The sequence below is a fragment of the Schizophyllum commune genome (assembly GCF_000143185.2).
Source record: "Schizophyllum commune H4-8 unplaced genomic scaffold SCHCOscaffold_7, whole genome shotgun sequence".
NCBI lineage: Eukaryota > Fungi > Basidiomycota > Agaricomycetes > Agaricales > Schizophyllaceae > Schizophyllum > Schizophyllum commune.
The window spans coordinates 2,155,889-2,173,217 of record NW_026089544.1 but is presented as its reverse complement, the minus strand read 5'-3'; the positions used below and the strand labels follow the sequence as shown (position 1 = coordinate 2,173,217).

At 57.0% G+C, this 17,329-nt stretch overlaps 6 protein-coding genes across 6 annotated transcripts; 1 reads left to right on the top strand and 5 right to left on the bottom strand.

The window, feature by feature from the left end:
• Positions 1–315: 315 nt before the first annotated feature.
• SCHCODRAFT_02505584 (uncharacterized protein) lies at positions 316–3,974 on the bottom strand (the record flags this gene model as incomplete). Its single annotated transcript, XM_050343162.1, has 20 exons — positions 316–385; positions 444–586; positions 636–665; positions 720–813; positions 873–1,007; positions 1,060–1,158; positions 1,212–1,338; positions 1,375–1,498; positions 1,555–1,796; positions 1,853–1,922; positions 1,974–2,174; positions 2,231–2,495; positions 2,550–2,690; positions 2,743–2,780; positions 2,840–2,914; positions 2,966–3,000; positions 3,052–3,451; positions 3,510–3,618; positions 3,675–3,873; positions 3,926–3,974. The coding sequence occupies 20 exons, from the start codon at positions 3,972–3,974 to the stop codon at positions 316–318; spliced, it is 2,646 nt and encodes an 881-aa protein (XP_050199783.1).
• A 1,867-nt stretch (positions 3,975–5,841) lies between these two features.
• Positions 5,842–8,369, top strand: SCHCODRAFT_02630008 (concanavalin A-like lectin/glucanase). Its single transcript, XM_003030773.2, has 11 exons — positions 5,842–6,687; positions 6,740–7,126; positions 7,197–7,203; positions 7,262–7,282; positions 7,335–7,374; positions 7,428–7,479; positions 7,534–7,683; positions 7,735–7,898; positions 7,955–8,044; positions 8,092–8,173; positions 8,224–8,369. The coding sequence occupies exons 1-11, from the start codon at positions 6,038–6,040 to the stop codon at positions 8,252–8,254; spliced, it is 1,674 nt and encodes a 557-aa protein (XP_003030819.2). The 5' UTR covers positions 5,842–6,037; the 3' UTR covers positions 8,255–8,369.
• A 285-nt stretch (positions 8,370–8,654) lies between these two features.
• On the bottom strand, positions 8,655–10,400 carry SCHCODRAFT_02630003 (uncharacterized protein). Its single transcript, XM_050345561.1, has 11 exons — positions 10,313–10,400; positions 10,234–10,247; positions 10,042–10,177; positions 9,954–9,993; positions 9,882–9,906; positions 9,792–9,828; positions 9,613–9,744; positions 9,478–9,557; positions 9,297–9,423; positions 9,179–9,245; positions 8,655–9,093 (listed from the first exon to the last, which is right to left on the bottom strand). Exons 1-11 carry the CDS (start codon positions 10,389–10,391, stop codon positions 8,883–8,885), a joined length of 948 nt encoding a protein of 315 aa, XP_050199782.1. The 5' UTR covers positions 10,392–10,400; the 3' UTR covers positions 8,655–8,882.
• Positions 10,401–10,856: 456 nt separating this feature from the next.
• Positions 10,857–11,468, bottom strand: SCHCODRAFT_02504351 (Prefoldin alpha subunit; the record flags this gene model as incomplete). The annotated part of the gene is made up of 4 exons (XM_003031161.2): positions 10,857–11,033; positions 11,081–11,187; positions 11,238–11,340; positions 11,388–11,468. 4 exons carry the CDS (start codon positions 11,466–11,468, stop codon positions 10,857–10,859), a joined length of 468 nt encoding a protein of 155 aa, XP_003031207.1.
• A 334-nt stretch (positions 11,469–11,802) lies between these two features.
• Positions 11,803–13,014, bottom strand: SCHCODRAFT_02669056 (uncharacterized protein; the record flags this gene model as incomplete). Its single annotated transcript, XM_003031162.2, has 5 exons — positions 11,803–11,995; positions 12,045–12,386; positions 12,440–12,578; positions 12,632–12,863; positions 12,922–13,014. 5 exons carry the CDS (start codon positions 13,012–13,014, stop codon positions 11,803–11,805), a joined length of 999 nt encoding a protein of 332 aa, XP_003031208.1.
• A 2,816-nt stretch (positions 13,015–15,830) lies between these two features.
• On the bottom strand, positions 15,831–16,701 carry SCHCODRAFT_02467696 (uncharacterized protein; the record flags this gene model as incomplete). Its single annotated transcript, XM_050342666.1, has 3 exons — positions 15,831–16,303; positions 16,354–16,588; positions 16,639–16,701. Coding segments are annotated over 3 exons (771 nt in total), but the record flags the coding sequence as incomplete, so codon positions are not given.
• Between the last annotated feature and the right edge of the window lie 628 nt (positions 16,702–17,329).

The window sequence follows — 17,329 nt, the reverse complement described above, 5'->3', positions numbered from 1 at the left end:
TTTGGGCATAAATCGACAGGTGTTGTTCTTGGGTGAGAATCCCGCACGGTATGGGCTGCTATTTGAAGAGCATAAGCGAGTAACCATACTCAGTATACCCAAGGGACTTAACATGAGATTTATTCGTAAGACACATTGTATCGTAGCTGTAGCTCTTCATTTTGCCCAATTGTTGTCCGTTACTATATACCCCAAAGTTCATCACAGTCGCATCTAAGTATCGTGCGCAGTAGCTCTAGGTAACAGTCGCGAGCGTTCATGTCCGTTACTCGAGGATCTTTGTCCAAGGGAAATCGTGCCAAGGAATCAAGGCCCTCAGTATGAGAATATCATCAGCCAAGGGTTCAGGACGATGGGGTAGAGGATGTGACACCCGCTGACGATGCTGGAGGAGGATGTTGATTAGATGAGACGACTGGGAGGGGGGTTGTGGCGGGACTCACGCCATCGGAACAATCAGCGCCCATGCGTAGCCAGGGATCTGCCACTCGGGAGGTACGATTGGCAAGGTGAGGACGATCATCAGGACGACCATGATCCCGGAGATGACGAAGGCCAGCCAAAAGCGCTTCCAGATGCGGGGGACCTACAACGCATGCTTAGCAGACCGTCTTTCGTACAATCGCAGTACGCACCTCAATCCAGAAATTAGACCGCTCGACCTCCTGCGATGGATGATCAGCAAGCGTAACTCGCCCTCTGCGATTGGACAGTCTTACTTTCTTCGTCGCTCCCCATGTCATGTTGTACGAGAACATGTGCGACAGCAGCGCTGTGGACAGATGGATGCTCAAACCCCCGAAGAAGAAGAAGCTACGAGGCAACGTCAATATTTCATTAACCTCGCGTTAGCCGACGTAGTAGCGACTCACAAGAATGGGATCCAAGTAACATTCTCCGTGAACGAGGAGAGCAGCGAGCGCTGTCCGAGACGGTACTCGAGGAGGGTGAAACCAACGTTGCCGGCCAAGGGGAACACAACAGTGCAGGCAAGCCAGATCTCAAATCTGTGAGGGTGGGTCAGCGAGCGCGTTGGAAGGGATGCCGAGGCGGACGTACGAGTGCAGGTAGAACCCATCGACCTCCAGGGCAAAGCCGAGGAGGAGGTAGTTGAGGATGGACAAGAGGGCAGAGGCTGCGATGCCGTAGTACGAGAACCTGTGAGGAAGGTGAGTGAGAGACTGGGCACGTAGGGAAATACTGGAACTCACATGTAAGCCATCATGGATATCTTGTAGTGTACGGGCGCCGCAGACCACAGGAAGACGCGCAGCTGCTTGTTGATGGGACCGAGGCGCCACCATTGGATGAGCGGGTTGAAGATGAGCTCATTGCATCCTTGAGTAGATCATCAGACGTAAATGGTAAGGCCACGGAGGAAGGGCGTACCGTAAGAATACTTCTGCCACCGGTTCAGCTCGTCATCGGCTGTCAATGAGACACCCTCCTTGAACCCGCCCGCCGAGTACGTTGCCCAGCGGATGATGTATCCCTTCAACTGTGATCATGACGAGGTCAGCATCCACATAGGCTCCCCTTGCTCACGGCACTTACCTGCAACCTCAACGCCATATCGAAGTCCTCGCTCACGTTCGTCTCGCTCCAAATCTTCTTCACCCCGTCCGCCGTGTCCACGAAGGCCGCGTCCTGCAGTGCAGACCAGCGCAGGAAGGCATTGTGTCCGACGAAGGGCGCGACCTCGCCATTAGCGCAGGCCATGGAGATGCACTTGTTGATGCGGCGGGTGAAGTGGGCGATGCCGTTCTCGAAGTAGTGGTGCGCGACTTGCATGACGTCTGGGAGGATAGGGGAGGTAAGTACAGAGGAGTACGAAATCCAAGGAGCTACGCACCAGACTCATGCTGAATGATAGCGACCTCAGGGCACTCGGTCATCTCGCGGGCGGCGTCGCGGAGACAGTCCTGCCAGCAAATGAGAAAAGATTATCAGCCTACATTCCGGAAAGCGCTTACCTCTGGAACAATCGTATCCGAGTCCACGATGAGGATGTATTCTCCGATGCGGATGGACTTCGCATTCGTGGCCCACGGCTTCCAGAGCTTGCCGGTCTCTTCGTACTTCTCTTCAATCGCGGCCTCGAGGGCTTGTTCCTCGAAGGACTTGTCGTTCGGGTCCTCGCGTACCCCCGCGGCCTCGAGTGCTAGGAGATGCTTCTGTGGATTTTTGGTGAGCGCGCCGTCCACGATGAAAGTGCAAGGGATTTTCGCACCTCCATACACTGCGCCAACGCCAGTCCGTAGTTCATGTTCGACGCCTTTTTGAACCTTCCCGCGCGCTTGAAGCCATCCGGCTCGTTAGAGTGCGGAGGCCGCGCAACCCAGCCGATGTTGTGATTCGCGTAGAACGCCGTGCGCTTTTCGCGCTCCTCCGGACTGAGGAGCTGCATGCCGTCGTCATTGATGAAGATGGCGGAGGTGCCGCCCTGGCGCGCGTACGTCTGCATCGCCTTCTTGAGGGAGAAGACCGAAGGTGCGCTAACGGAAGATATGGATGAGCGTGTGAGTGGCAGGTAGGAGGGAGTGGCGTACATGGTCTCCTCCAGGCTCTCCTTGTAGACGGGCATCTGAATCGTGATGTGCGGCAGGCTGTGGTCGAGCTCGGAATTGGGCTTCGGTGCGATGGCAGAGTAGTAGCGTGAGTTTTCGTGGAATTGGGCGACGGGACCGACGCTGATAACGATATCAGCGCAGGGCGACAGGTCAACAATGAGGCATGGCTTACAGGTAAGATATGACGGCGATGACCTGGAGCGAGAAGAACTGGATAGAAGAGAGAGGCACGTCAGGCAGTGTCCTCATAAGAGAAGTAGCAGACTTACGATAGACACGCAGAACAAGAAGGGGGTGGTGGCCATCAGCGCAAATCGTGTGTAATCGTTATCGAGGCGGAACTCCTGATTTCATGTGTTAGTAAACCTCGAGTGCGTCGCATGGAAATAACGGACCTGCAGTAGGACGGACAATCCGCTCGCGATGAAGACTGCCCATCGTCAGTAATTTACAAAACAAGCAATGAAGAGACGTCACTCACAAATCGATAAGCCCACGCCAGTCCCATTGTAAATTGGCGCAAAAAGTCGAATAGGCCGGGCTTCCTTCGACGCCTCGCCCTTCTCAACGTCCCCAGGCGCAGCATCGGGCGCCTTCGCCGACAGCTTCCACCCAAAGCTCCACTTGAACCTCTTGGACGGCTTGCTCTTCTCCGCGAGCATCGCCGCCGCGGCGTCGTCCGCCGACCCGGCGGCCTTCTCGTCGAGACCCTCGGACGACGAGGGCTCGGAGGGACGAGCCAGAGAGGTCGCGGTCGTTGCGGGCGTGAGCTTGGGCCGCGACCGCCAGACGAGCTTCATGAGCTTCTCGTCGAAGTCGTTGCAGGTGGTGACGATGCTGTCGAGGTCGTCGGACCAGACGATGAGGACCTTCTCGTCGCGCTGGAAATTCGGCGAGGTCATGATAAATTCATCGGCAAAGGCGATGTAAATGACTCACGATAAACGCGCCGCATTGCTCCTTGTCAGCACGCGGGAGATGCGACATCGTGTCGAGGATCTGGATCCGCGTGTTGTGATCGACGTAGATGGCGCTGACGTCGTCCGCGCTAGATCAAAGATTTAGCATTGAGAGGACATTGAACGATGTAAATAAGAGACGTACACGGTGGCCAGCGCTGCATGAACGGCTGCGCTCCGAACCTTGATGGCTACGAGGGGGTTGAGGACACGGACGGCGGCTTCGAAGGGGACGAGGTAGCGATTCTCGTAGGGGAAGATGCGAAATTGTCCAGGCTGAACGCGAAGGCAAACGCCGGCCGAGACGTTCTCTTCGGAGGGCTTGAACCATGCGTCCCCTTGCGCTGTAAGGCAAGTCTCAGACTCGAGCTCGATCTTGACAAGGAAGCGACTTACTTGCGCGGAACAGCCAGTGCAAGACGGCGTCGTAGCTATCGTAGTCCATGACGGCCTTGAGGTGGCAGGTGGCGGAGGGAAGGGAAGATGAAACCCTGGAGGAGGGAGTCCGCCCACCGCACCCTGGTATTTATCGAGCGTAAAATTGCGCAGCATGAGAGCCTCGATTGTACTGGACTTGATCCCAGCAGATGCAAGAGCAGCGGCCTGCCTTTCAAGTTCGCCGATGTATGAGTGTTCAACTGAAGACGAGCCTCGTTCTGTTCAGGACAGATAGCATGGAAGGCTCGCGTGGAAGACCGAGCGCGCGGATACGCGTACCTTTGCATGGGAGTCGACGTAAAAGACGAAGGCCCTCCCGCTCTTCCGCGCTCAACCCGCCACATTGGCCGTGTACCTTGCTGAACCCTGGACGGAAATACAAGGTGGCGTGTGAACGAGCTAGTGGGATTTTCGCTGAGGCAATGCGGCCATAAAGACCCACGCTTCGAGGTATTTCTGGAGCCTTTTGAGGTAGAAGCTCAGTGTACGAGGTCATAATGCGTATCACGCTGGTTGCGATTGGCCGAGGTGAGGAGGGTTTGAAAGCAAGGGGTAGTTGAGCGCCCCATCTTTGGAGGCACCTATGGGAAGTGATCTAGAAGAGAAAGGCATGTGAGGACCGTATGAGCTCAATGTGATGATGACTGATACCTGCGAGGAACAGGCTGATGGCCAATAGAAACGCCTTGAAGCTTAAGGCCTGAATGTTGAAATCATCATCCGCCAGCACTCCGGGATCGCACGCTACGTATGAAGGGCCAGGAGCAGGGTCATGGCTGTGGCCCTTCCGGCTGTACACCACGCGAGACTTTCATAGACGGTCAGGGCGTCCAACTTATCCGCACAGTTGATCTATCAAGGTGTTTAGTCCATGAAAGGCATGCGTATGTGAACGACGGCCCGCGAAGTCCACTACAGTATACAAGCACTTTGAGAGTGTGAACATGATCAGTAAGAATAGAGGCCAACCGGAATGAAGGGCGTACACTGTGCGGTGTCCAGACTGATGACCATACAGACGGACGCCTGCGAATCATGGGGATTGCGGACGAAGCGGGACGAAGGAATTGTACCCAATTCGGAGTGCGAGGCACGGGAATCGACGGTAAAGTCCGAGGTCTATTGTCTATTTGCTGACTTGTAGAGCATATTCCACATTGTACAGATTATTCTACGCCCGTGTGGCTGTGAGAAGCGCTACAATTCTGGCCCTTGGGACAGTGCACTGGGATCGCTGGCGGCGGCGAATCGAGTATGAATGCAGCCTCGTTGTGATTTGAGTGTTGTGTGAGTGGTGTCGCGGAGGAATACCGATTGCCTAGAGCCTGCCAGGAGGGGGATGAGAGTTGTGAGCAAGCCGCAAATGTCGAGGCTCCCATCAACCGCTCGCGCGGCGTCCACGTGGAAGGATCCCCAAGGAGACTTCGATTATGGTCATTCGCTCTTGCGACCAACCGTCATGTCGAGTACCAAAGCTGCTACTTTCTCCTTGAATCCCGCCACACCCTGGTTAGCGTCTAACAGATAATCGCGCAAAGCTCGTATGCTTCGAAAATCACATTTTGAAAATGAGGTATAGGACGTTGCCCCATGCGTTTGCATAGGTGAACTTTCCGAGGCCGCGGCCACTCCCATCACATGTGGCTTCTGGCCTATACTCTACGGTGATGGATCGTCCGAACTCTGGAACACCAAAGTCCGCGAAATTGTCGATACTCACGCCCTCGACGGAACGAACGCTCTCGAGTGGAACCCAACTTACACTATCTTGACGTGTAGGATGGTTCTTCCTCTATGGCTATCCAGGCAAGAATATTCCCAGCACTCAAGCCTCAGGAACCCTGCGCTGCACAGCATGAACTCGGGCTATCACCGCCGGGATACACGCAGCGCTTCGGGTGGGAGCCCTGACCAGGAACTTCTCATGGACCAGAACAATGAAGTTGAACTCTGCCTCACCAGAGGCAAAAGATACTGGCGGCTTTCCACGGCCATTCGCATTTCTCTGGCTTAAGTACCTAGGGGTGGCACGGTCTCTGCATCCTCCCCAGGATTTTCCCCTTCGTAGCCATGGACACGCCTACCGACCCCGTATACGCCTCCTCGCCACCCAGCACGACTGGCAGCGACTCGCCACGGCCTGACTCCCTCGTCCATCCCCGTCACGACTCGTCCATCTCTGCTGTCAATCCGTTCTCCCCGCCGCCCAGCGTCCATACCTTCAGCTCGCCCGGCCATACGCCGCTGCACTCTCCTGTGCCAGCGACCGCGACCGGCGCCGATGCAAGCTACTTCGGCGACGCCAGGACCCCCATCCACCGCTTCAGCTCCGGCTCGATACGGCCGGCCAGCAGCCCGCGCGAGACGTTCACGAGCCCGCCCAGCCGGCCGCTGACAATGCTCAGCACGTCCGTGCCACCGCTGACGCGCGCGGCGGCGCCGCGGACGAAATCGACGCTCCTGACGGACGATGCGGTTATTGAGAAGCCGTGGCTGGAGAAGCGGGACCCGCTGGCGCTCGTCGCATACTGCATCACCTATGGCATCTTCTTCCTGGGCGTCATCATCGGTGGCGTGCGCTGCTACTTGGACTGGACGCACGTCGCGGTTCTGAAGGGCAGCCTCTGTCCCGTCGTCGACCAGTCGTTCGACGGCGGTGACTCTGGGATCTTCGGCAACGACGGTCTTTTCTTCAGGGAGGTCGACATGAGCGGGTTCGGGTACGTTCATTGTTTATTTTCCTGATTTTTGCGAGACTGACGCCCGTCCCAGAAATGGCCAATTTGAGATGACGACCTCGTCCTCGAAGAACTCCTTCGTCCGCGACGGCCACCTCTATATCATGCCCACCCTGACTTCCGACGACATCGGAGAGGGCGCCGTCATGGACAACTACGTCTACAACCTCACCGACTGCACCTACAACATGACGCATGGCGACTCCTACACCTCCTCGACTGGCCCAGACGATGGATCCTCCTCTTCCCACCAATCGGACTCCGACTTCGACGTCGACGCCTATCTGAAGGCGTGCTCCGGGGTGAGTAACGCGACGGCCGGGACGGTCATCTCGCCGGTGCAGAGCGCGAGGCTCTCGACGCGGTCGAGCGCGAAGATCAAGTACGGGAAGGTCGATGTGAAGGCGAAGCTGCCGACTGGGTGAGTCTCCTCTTCGACTTCGCGTGTCCATTCCGACTATGCTCCGTCAATCTGCTGACCGCGCCTATAGGGACTGGGTAAGCTGCGGTCTCACTGACTCGAACTCTATCGTCGTGACTGACACCTCTCTTGTAGCTCTGGCCAGCTATCTGGATGGTACGTAGGTTGCGCTTAATGAAGACATACATTCGTCTGACGGATCACACAGCTTCCTGTCAACGGTGCATACGGACCGTGGCCCTTGAGCGGTAAATCGATGACGACGCTCTGAAGATGCTCACCTCGCTCATCTCATTTGCAGGTGAGATCGACATCATGGAATCTCGCGGGAATGGGCCTCGCTACAAGCACCAGTAAGCGTCCAATCATTGCATCGCCTCGATCCTGCAATCTAACACCGCGTCCAGGGGCACGAACTACGTCCGCGGCTCCCTCAACTGGGGCCCACTCACCTGGCTTAGCTCGGTGTACAAGACGTATGGTTGGTGGACGCGCCGAATCGGCACATACGACCAAGACTTCCACACCTACTCGCTGGAGTGGACCGAAGACTTCATGTGCGCTCTTCTAGTCGCCTTCTTGCCGCGCAGCTGACCGTCGGTCTATAGTCGCATCTACGTCGACACCCGCCTGCATCACATGCTCGAGCTCAAACTCAACGAGCCCTTCTGGGACCGCGGCGACTACCCGGCCGTCGTGCAGAACGGGACGGACTCGGTCGCGCTGGAAAATCCGTGGGTAAACGGCACTATGGCAGCACCATTTGACCAAGGTGAGTGGCTCGGGCTGCGTAACTCAATTGCCGATATCGACTTTGATCTTGCGCAGAGTTCTACCTCATCCTCAACTTGGCCGTTGGTGGCACAAATGGCTGGTTCCCTGACGAGGATGGCAAGCCATGGTTAGACGGGTCAGAAAGTACGCATCATCTTTTCCCTCAGGGAGCGACTGACTGACCAACATAGCTGCCATGCGGGACTTCATCAAGCATAAGGACAAGTGGTACTCCACTTGGCCCGAGAGCGTCGAGGACCGGGCCTTCATAATGTAAGTGCCCTGCTGTCTACAGCCTACCGCAAATGCTGATGAACCCCTAGTGACTCTGTCAAGATGTGGCAGCAATGCTAGAAGCTCTGACCTTATCACTAGTAACATACGGACACTGATTTCTCTTTATACATATTTTTTGCTGAGTTTTGTGTATATAGACGGGTCTAGAATGAATGAACTTTGCCTTGCTGAAGCTGTCATCTGGCTGGCGATAGAAAGCGCCATTGTAGGTCCACCTTTGACGGCGCTATTGAGCCACATAAGGCAAGTCCGAATGCTGAAGAACGCCGACAACCGCATATGGTAGGCCTTGTTCGCCCGTTTTGTCCAGTGGATTCTGCAGGTCCTGGGCCTCGTCATAAGGCGGCCCTACTCAGAACAGTGTCGACGTCGAATATAGGTCAACTTCCCAGGGTCCGCGATGAGGTAGCGTTACAATCCTCAATTGAAGGGGGAAAGTACACAGTACATTGATCTGGGTCAGCACAGGTCAAGTATCAACGATAACGACGTAGAGCAGCACATGGCCAGATGCGATGCCTATCCTGGCTCACCCAGCGGGCCGCGACGTGCAGCGCCATCGCGAGCGCTTGCCACCCGAAGGCGTGAGGAACATTCGCCGAGTTCTCCACGTGCAAAGGGCCATGCAAGCAACCGCTGTACACCATATTCCAAGCCTCCAAAACCCTAACCCTCAAAGCCGACCTCATAAATACGACCACTTCCTCGACACCGACTGCCGCACGATCTGCATCCGGATACTCCCCACCTCCGTCGAGCCGACCGACGCCCTCGACTGCGCCGCCACCGTCGTCTCGTCGTCCGAGTCCGTGGCGGAGTCGTACTCCCGCATAGCGGCGCGCCGGATGCTGAAGATGAACCGCGACGTGGTTACGGTGGATGCGCACCATATGAAGCTGCGTGCAAGGTGTCAGAACGCAGAAATTTCGGCGCAAAGACAAACGAAGAAGCGCAACATAGGAGGTTGGTGGCGGCACTTACAAAACGCCGACGAATTTGAGGGAGACGGGGGCGACGAGGGCAAGGACGAGGTTCGTTACACGTAGGGCTGTGTAACAAGGTTAGTTCTGGGATAGGGACGAAGAAGGTAGGCGCGTACAGGTCAAGACGAGGAAGTAAACGAATCCGTCCCGGTATAGCGCCTTGACCATGGATGAGTTCGCGGACATGGGCCGTTGTAGCGCGTTCCAGACGGTAGCAAGGAAAATGGAGACGTCAAAGATGAGCTGCAGGATACATATTCAGTACAGGCTCGTGAATGCAACGGCGTTGCCACATACGCCTGGCATCCATAGCGAAGAGATATGCACATCCTTAGCAAAGATGCACATGCGCAGATCACTGTTATAAACGAGAGCAGCTGTGAAGTATACGGTGAGACTAAACGCAGGAGTGCGTACGAGAAGTGTACGTACGAGTCATGGTAACCACAGAGAAGGTACAGCAGGCGATATTGGCGAGCTGAGTTACGATGTACCCGACAAGGGAGCAGGCGACCAGACGCCGGTTCCGATCCCATAGTACCCATAGGCGCAAGAGGACGAGGACTGGGCGAGAGTTAGGATGGAAGGGTGCAGGATTGAAGGGAACGCACAGTCGCTGATGGCCATGGTAATTACTCCGAAGTACGTCTGGGAGCATGGAGGTCAAGGGATGTGGATGCGGAGAATGGCATGAAGCTCACAGCGACGTCCATATAGATCTTGCAGCTGCGACATGGTGAGAATGGGGGTGGTAGGGATAGAGGGCGACGCACAAGTTATCAGGGAGATATAAAGGGACTAAGCCGCTGAGTTCTGGGACGAGTCAGAGAGGTGGCGACGACGAGATGGCATTCTACTCACGAATATTCTCGATTATAACTCCGATGAGGGGAAGGTAGCGCAGGATCAAGAAAAGGACTTGGGCAACCGTCAACCTAGCCTTCCACACTAATTCCACTTCATCCTTGAGCGTTAGAAGGTGGTCATAGAGCAGAATCTGCGCGCGCAATGTAATCAGCTCATGCATCCTCAACGACCCCCATCGCTACTCACCACGACGCCGATCGCTGCAGAAGTCGAGGTCCGCGTCAGCCACCTCGCCACCGACGGCCTAGCCAGCATGCGCACGCACCAGTGACATAACGAGTGGCTCGGACGTCCTTGAGCGTCTCCACCAATGCCTCCAGCGCCTCGTCCTGGGCTGAGGACATGGCGTCCGAAGGGAAACCGTCACTGGATGCTGGGCATCGACCGTCAGGAGGTATCTAGGGCGCGCGATTACACCATTCAGGGACCCAGTCTGCGGGTGTGGAGGCAATTTGCAATGAGAGACTGTTCCCGGTCGCTCAGCGGGGTCAAAGTGCTATCTAGTCATTGGGGGAAGAGGCTGCGTAACGGCGCCTTGACTGGATCAGCTGAGGGAAGAGCATGCGAGGATGAAGAAGAGAGAAAGATGGAAGAATTCAGGGCGGCCGCGCGGGAGGGTGCAAGGCAACGCGCGATGATGGCTGATTCGTTGAGCCGGCGATCGTCTGGTGCTCTCTGGCAAGCCGCATCTTCCGGAGGGGTAACATCGTCATAGCATACTGGAAATCGACAGCGATAGAAAGCATTGGAGGGAGACAAGGTCATGGGAGCACAAGTACACAAAAGCATTCATTCTGGGTCGCCGATCATTAACTCTTCGAAGGACCAGGTGCTGCCTGAGCCTGTGCTTGTATCTTTGCCTGCATGACTTGAATGAGGTACTGCATGTTCTCCCGCTTCTTCGCGATCGTCTCGTCGAGCGTCTCTACGTTCTTCTGGATGAAGTCTACCTTGTCCGTGTAGTGTTTTCGTGCTTGTGCACGCGTCTGCAGGCCCGTCAGGATCTATACGCGCCTCTTGCACAGCGACGCACCTTCTGCACAAAGTAACCTGTTCCCACATCTACTAAGACGCGTTCCGTATCGCAAAGCTTTCCAGGAACGTATAATGAGTTGGTCAAGGGAACAAGGATCGTCTTGTCTTCAGTCGCGCATCAGTTCAAGTCCAGATCGAGCAGGCAGACCACGCACTCTGATTCTGTGGTTTCAGCTCCGCGACATTCTCGATGCACGACTTGAACTTTGATTGCGCTTGCTTGAGTTGCACAAGGGAGTTCGTCAAGTGCGAGAGTTCCTTCGCAGGGTAAGTCGCGTTTACGTACTTCTCGGCAGAAGCAATACCTCTTCGAGCTGTCTTTTGACCTCTGCAAGAGATGAGAGATCCAGGTCGCTGATGTTTACTTGTTGTGGCGCCCCGGACATGATCGTGCAGTGAGAGTTCTGATCAAGTGCAGTTAGGGCGCTAAAACCCGGCCCGGACATAGTTTTCCCGATTTGGTACAATAGAAAATCGCGGGCAAGCTCGTCAAGAGGCGCAAATGCTCCTTAGTTCGTTCAGGTCTCACAGTCAAACAGTGGATGTACGAAGCGCGCACAATGGTGCGGCGTCTTCCACCTTTTGCGTCTACAATACAAGTACAGCGAGAATAGTTGCGATATAAATTAGGTGCAAAACAAAGCAAGTAGTAAGTATGTATCAGTAGATCTCTCCTTGTTTGAAGCCTTGAATTATGTCCGTACGACCGAGTACCCTCTATTAACGAGTCAAGAACTTCTGCTTCACGTTTCTCGTCAGCTCGCGAAGCATAGCCGCGGTGACCTGGGGCGAGGAGGACGACGGCGTCTCAGGCGACGTGCTGCTCATGCTTGTCGACGGCGTGATCGCGTTTGTGCCGTCTACCACGCTGGACGCCAACCCGGAGGACATGCGACGGCGCTTGGGCATCGTGCTGGCGAAGATGTCAGTATTTGTGCGCCCGAAGGGGACACATAACGCACCTGATCTCCGTCCCCTCAGACGCCTCACGCCTCTTTGCTGGTGACCGCCTCGTCCGCAAAGTCAACGCATGCTCGAGCGTAGCCACCTGCTCGATTGTCGCATCACGGAACCTGTCCATGGCCTCCCGATGGTCCTCCACCATGACATGATACTGAGCGTCGGCATCCCCAAGCTGCTCCTCTGCGAAGCGTCGCGCAAGGTCGAGGATGTTGTCGAGGAAGTTCTCGGCGGGGAATTCGCGCTCCATGTCGCGCTGGCTGATGATCTCCGCGCCAATTTGGTCGGCAAGGTCCGCAGGGTGAACTTCAGCGAGCCAGTCGAGTGCAAGCTCGTAGGCAGAACTAGGAGACTTCGTCAGCAAGGGAGGAACAAGAGTACTTTGAGGTCCACGTACTCGTCGTTAGTGATTTCCTTGTCAAAGGCGGGCAGCGGCTCCACGTTCTGCACGCCAAGCAGGCCCAGGGATATCCGCATGGCGTCGTTCAGCATCTGGACTACCGACTTCACTAGCTGCCCGAAGACCACCCAGTCGACTGCAAGGCAGCTTAGGACTTTCAGACAGCGACATATAGCACCGGTTACTCACAACGACCATAGACTACACATCTTTCCAAGCGCTCCTTGAAGAAGTCGTTGATGCGCGGCTCGAGCGTCTCAAAGACGTCGAAGAACGACCATCGGCGGACATACTTGCCCTCCAGGTCAAAGGTGAGCCCGGATGCGACGTTGGAAAACTTCGCGTCCATGTCGCCGGACGCGGCGCAGACCGGGAGCACAGCGAACGCCCCTATGGTCTTATCAGACTTGGCTTTGGTCATCTGAAAGAACGATGAAAGATTAGCGACAGGTGATGATGTGATGCTTCGTTGTCCGTACCATCTCAGCCAGATCCGACGGCAGCGACGAGCGGTCCTTGCTTGTCCAATGAACGAACAAGATGGAGGGCAAGAAGTGCCGGTCATCGGCCATGCCCTTGAGGATATCCCTCAACCGCGCACAGTCGTCCAGGACGCGGTATTTCCTGCGACTCGATAAGCGCGACCTTCCATCACACAAGCATGCCAACACACCTCTCCAACTCGTCTTCAACGCCCTCCAATGGGGTGCACTCAAACAAGATCAAGCCCGGGAAGCCATCGGCATCGGGAGCAACTTCTGCAGCCAGCGGGACTGAGAAGACGGTCTCCGTCTCCCACTTGCCCGCGTCCGGTATGTTGAACTTCTTCTCCAGCCAGATAGCCGTCCCGTCGTGCACCTGGTTCAATGAGATCCAGACGCGGAACTCGGGCGGCACGTCACGGTCTCCTTGTAGGGTGCGCAACGCCTGCAAAAAGGTCCCCGGTGCCCAGGTGCGCTGATACTCGTCTCGATGCTGGGTACAGGTCAGCTACAATCCAAGGTGAGCGGTGATCAACAACTCACAGCTATAAATCGCGCCGCCATTTCTTCGTCCGTGACCGGGGGCTTGTACCCCGTCGAACGCCGCTTCGCACGCTTTCGCTTGATCTCCTCCGGAGATAGCTCCTGGAACGCGCGCTTGTTTCCCGGCTCTGACGACGTCGACGAGCCCATCGAGCGCCGCGCACCTGACTGCGTCCGAACCTTCTCATGGTACTCCTCCGCCTTCCGGACCGCTTCCTTGTACTCGCCGCTCGCCACCGCCTTCTTCTCCCACTTCTTGAATGTCTTCTTGACGAGATGGCTGCGCGCGAGGAAGGAACGGACCAGCTGGTCCGGATCCCTCTCGGGCTCGTTGTTTTCCTGAGGAGCGGGTGAGGCCGGAGGGGCTTGCTCAGGCTGCTTCCCCTTTGCCTTAGCAGACGGCGTCGGCGGGAAGGGGAAGCTGCCAAAACCCGTCGGCGAGTTGAGCTGCAGAGGGCTGAGCGCCCCCGAGGGCGTCTTCGGCGCCTCCATAGTCTGGGCGCGCGACAGCAGCCTGTTGGGACCAGGAGTACCGGGCCCTGCTCCCGTGGGTGTCGACGGCCCGGGGATACCAAAGGGCGACGCAGCAGACGTTGGCGTAGATGGGAGGGATATGGTGTGGACCTTCCCAAGCGGCGGCGGCTCGGTGGCGGTCGTCGGTCGGGTCTCTTCAACCTCAGGCTCGCGCGCATCCCCGCTGGGTAAGATCTCGACCTTCAGGGGAGAGGGGTTGCGGGCCTTAAAGGGGTTCGCGTCGCTCGCGGGAGGCTTGGGGGCACCGAACACCGACGTAGGCGTCTCTTTGGAGGGAGCTGCAGTCGATGCGTTGCCAAAGATGGATCCTGGCGCAGACGTCGCTGGTTGCGAGGTCTGCGCTTGACCGAAGAGCGACCCGGACGGGAAGCTGGTACTAGGTTGCGTGGATTGGGCCGGAGGGATCGGCGAGGTAGTCTGCGACGTCGAGGGCGCGGGCGGCGCCGAGAAGAGAGGTTGACTAAAGATTGACTTCGGTTTTGTGGGCTCCTCGACTGTTGTCGCTGGCGGGGCGCTCGCCGACGTCGGCAGCGTACTGGAGGCCGGAGGGAAGGCGCTGACCGGCGCCGTCGACCGCGCAGGGAAGGTGAAGGGCTTCGCATCCGGGTTCAACGACGATGGTCCCGGCTTGATACCAAGACCGAGTCCGTTGCTGGGGCTGCTGCTGAAGCCATTGCTCGAGCCGCTGCCAAAGCCATTGCTTGAGGTGCTGCCGAACCCACTACTTGAGCTGCCACTGCCAAAAATGCCAGTTTTTGTTTCCTCCTTCGCCGACGGTGCAGTCTGGAACGGATTTCGAGCCTGCGCATTGCCGAGCCCATTAGGAGCTGATGTCGACCCGAAGATACTGCCGTTCGAAGTCTTCGGTTGCTGTCCAAAGAAACCACTGAACGGTGCTGACGGTGCCGCGGTTGTCGTTTCCTGCTGCGCTTCCTGGTTTTTCTGTTCTTGGCTATATTCGCCTCCTTCGTATCCTTCTCCTTCTTGGTAGTCTCCACCCTCATCGTACTCTCCACCCTCCTCCCCATCTTCACCTCCATCCTCCGCATACTCCGATCCATCACCGTTCTCCGTCGCCCTCGCTGCCGGTGGCTGCGCACTCCCAAATATCCCTGCCCAAAAGTCAGAAAGGCCCCACAACGATAAAGAGATTACTCACGTTCTGCAAGCGACTTCGTGCTAGGCTCTGCCGGCGCCGACTCCTGAGCCTTGGGCGCCCCAAACGGCTGCGTCGCAGTACCGAACGGCTGCGCTGACGCCGCCTGCGCCGAGTTGACAGGCTGACCAAACGCAGGAATGTTGAACGCATTCGGAGTGACCTTCAGGTTGAAAGGGTTTGATGAACTCGTCTGCCCGAACGCCGACTGCGTCGAGGGCGCCGACTTGCCGAATACGGTGCCGTTCGCTCCGTTGGTCTGGGCTGCAGAAGTGGTGGCGGGCTGCGAGCCGAAGAATCCGGAGGTAGCCTGTCGTCCAAACGCGGTACCCGATGTCGATGGCTGCCCGAAAGTAGACGGTGAAGGTTGCCCAAAGGCGGTGCTGGTCTGACCAAACGGAGAAGGCGTGTTGGTCTGGCCAAAGGGCGAAGGCGCGTTTGACGTTCCAGACGAGCCAAAGAAGGAGGGCGCCGAGGTCGAACCGAAGATGGACTGTTGTGGCGCGGGTTGGGTCGACGCAGGCTGCGGTTCCTCTGCCTGCTCTTCCTCATAGTCGCCCTCTCCACCTTCCTCCTCGTCATACTGCCCCTGCTCCTCCATATCCTCGCTCGACACATACTGCGTCTCCGCGGGCTCCAGTCGGGACGACACCGGCGCCGGCAGCCCCCCAACGAGACCCTCGATCAAATCCGGCCAATCCAAATCCCCCCTCAACGCCTCGATATCCGTGATCCCCAAATGCTGCAACTCGCTCTCCTTGAACAGGTACTCCATCAAGCACACCACCATATACACAACAATCTGCCCGTTCGGCAGCTGCTGCAGCAACTGGACGAGGTGCATGAACTTGTCGCGACCGACGGTCTCGATCTTCTGGCTCTTCTTGTTCTCCTTGTCGACAAGAAGCTTGCTCGTCTTCGAGATCGGCGCGCTGAGCTTCTGCACGTGCTGCCGGAAGTCGTTGACGGCGATGAAGACAGGGTGCGAGGCGATTGACGGGGCGATGTAGTCCTTGCGGACGACCTGGTCGCGGATGTGGGATAGCCGCTGGTATACACGCATCTCAATCTCGTGAGGGGAGGTGTAGTTGGGATCCTTCTCAGGCTGGCGGTAGTCCTCGTAGGTTTCCTTGAGGGTTTGCAGCGCTGGGAGCGGTCAGAACAAGTCTTTCTGAGGAATCATAACTACTACTTACTGTTCATCAGGCGCTGCTCCTCCAGTGCGACATTATAGTTCGTTCCCCGCATAAGGTGCATGACGAGTATGTGGTGGCGGGCTATTCGGTGGTTGATTTCCATCGACGTGATGTTGGTCATGTGTTGAATCGTCATGTCCGAACGCACGGCGCGAGTACGATCGCTGATGTACCCAGCGGAGGCTTGGAACCCAATCTCAGGTAGTAATTGGTGGAAGAGATAGTTGAGCGTCATCTGAGGATAATTTTCAAGCAGAGCACTCTAGCAAAACACTGCGAACGCACCACGAGAACAGGGCCTGGTCTCAAATCCGAAGGGACGACCTTGTCACCCACTCCGCGTTCATACCGCGTCACCGCTCGATTGTGGTCGAGGCGGCGCTTGTCTCCAGGGACCTGGAGAGCTTTTCAGTGTAGATGCAGTTAGAGGGGGACGCGACGCACGTTCTCAATATCCGTGACAAGCAGCATCTCGTTCTCGCGTCGGTAGCGTTCCGCTCGGGAACACATGTCGCGGCATGTGCCCACGACCGTGATCGCGTCTTCCAGTCGTTTCGGCTTGAAGTCGTCCAGTTGCTTATTCTTGATTGCAACCCTTCGCTCAACTTCGCGTAGGCGTGCGAGCTGCAGGACATGAGCGGGGGGAACTGCGCCCATTCGCGCGCGCGCACCTCTCTGGTCATGGCGAGGCGCTCCGGCGGGCTGAGGTCCGGCTCGTCTCTTGCTCGGACATACAGCGGGCTGAGATCCTCTTCATCTTCCTCATCGGCATTGTCGCTGGAGGGGGCTTGGGAGCTGACAGGGGTGCTCTGGCTTGTTGTGGGGGTGGAGTGGGTTCGCGCATTGACGAGGGACATGTTCCGTGCACCACCACGACCGCGTGCAGGTTGCCGCGGACCACCTCCCCTCTCCCACCTGTCCGAGTCTGCGCCTCTCCCCCGTCCAACTGTGTCGTCCGAGACCCATTGCTTGTTCC

Excerpts from the sequence above, each read along its gene's own strand:
- SCHCODRAFT_02630008 (XM_003030773.2), top strand. The coding sequence starts at position 6,038 with ATGGACACGCCTACCGACCCCGTATACGCCTCCTCGCCACCCAGCACG. Across the intron at positions 6,688-6,739 it reads GTCGACATGAGCGGGTTCGG|AAATGGCCAATTTGAGATGA; the intron begins GTACGTTCATTG and ends CGCCCGTCCCAG. Across the intron at positions 7,375-7,427 it reads CGGACCGTGGCCCTTGAGCG|GTGAGATCGACATCATGGAA; the intron begins GTAAATCGATGA and ends TCTCATTTGCAG.
- SCHCODRAFT_02630003 (XM_050345561.1), bottom strand. The coding sequence starts at position 10,391 with ATGTCCTCAGCCCAGGACGAGGCGCTGGAGGCATTGGTGGAGACGCTC. Across the intron at positions 9,829-9,881 it reads AGATCTATATGGACGTCGCT|ACGTACTTCGGAGTAATTAC; the intron begins GTGAGCTTCATG and ends CCATGCTCCCAG. Across the intron at positions 9,246-9,296 it reads TTACTTCCTCGTCTTGACCT|CCCTACGTGTAACGAACCTC; the intron begins GTACGCGCCTAC and ends CTTGTTACACAG.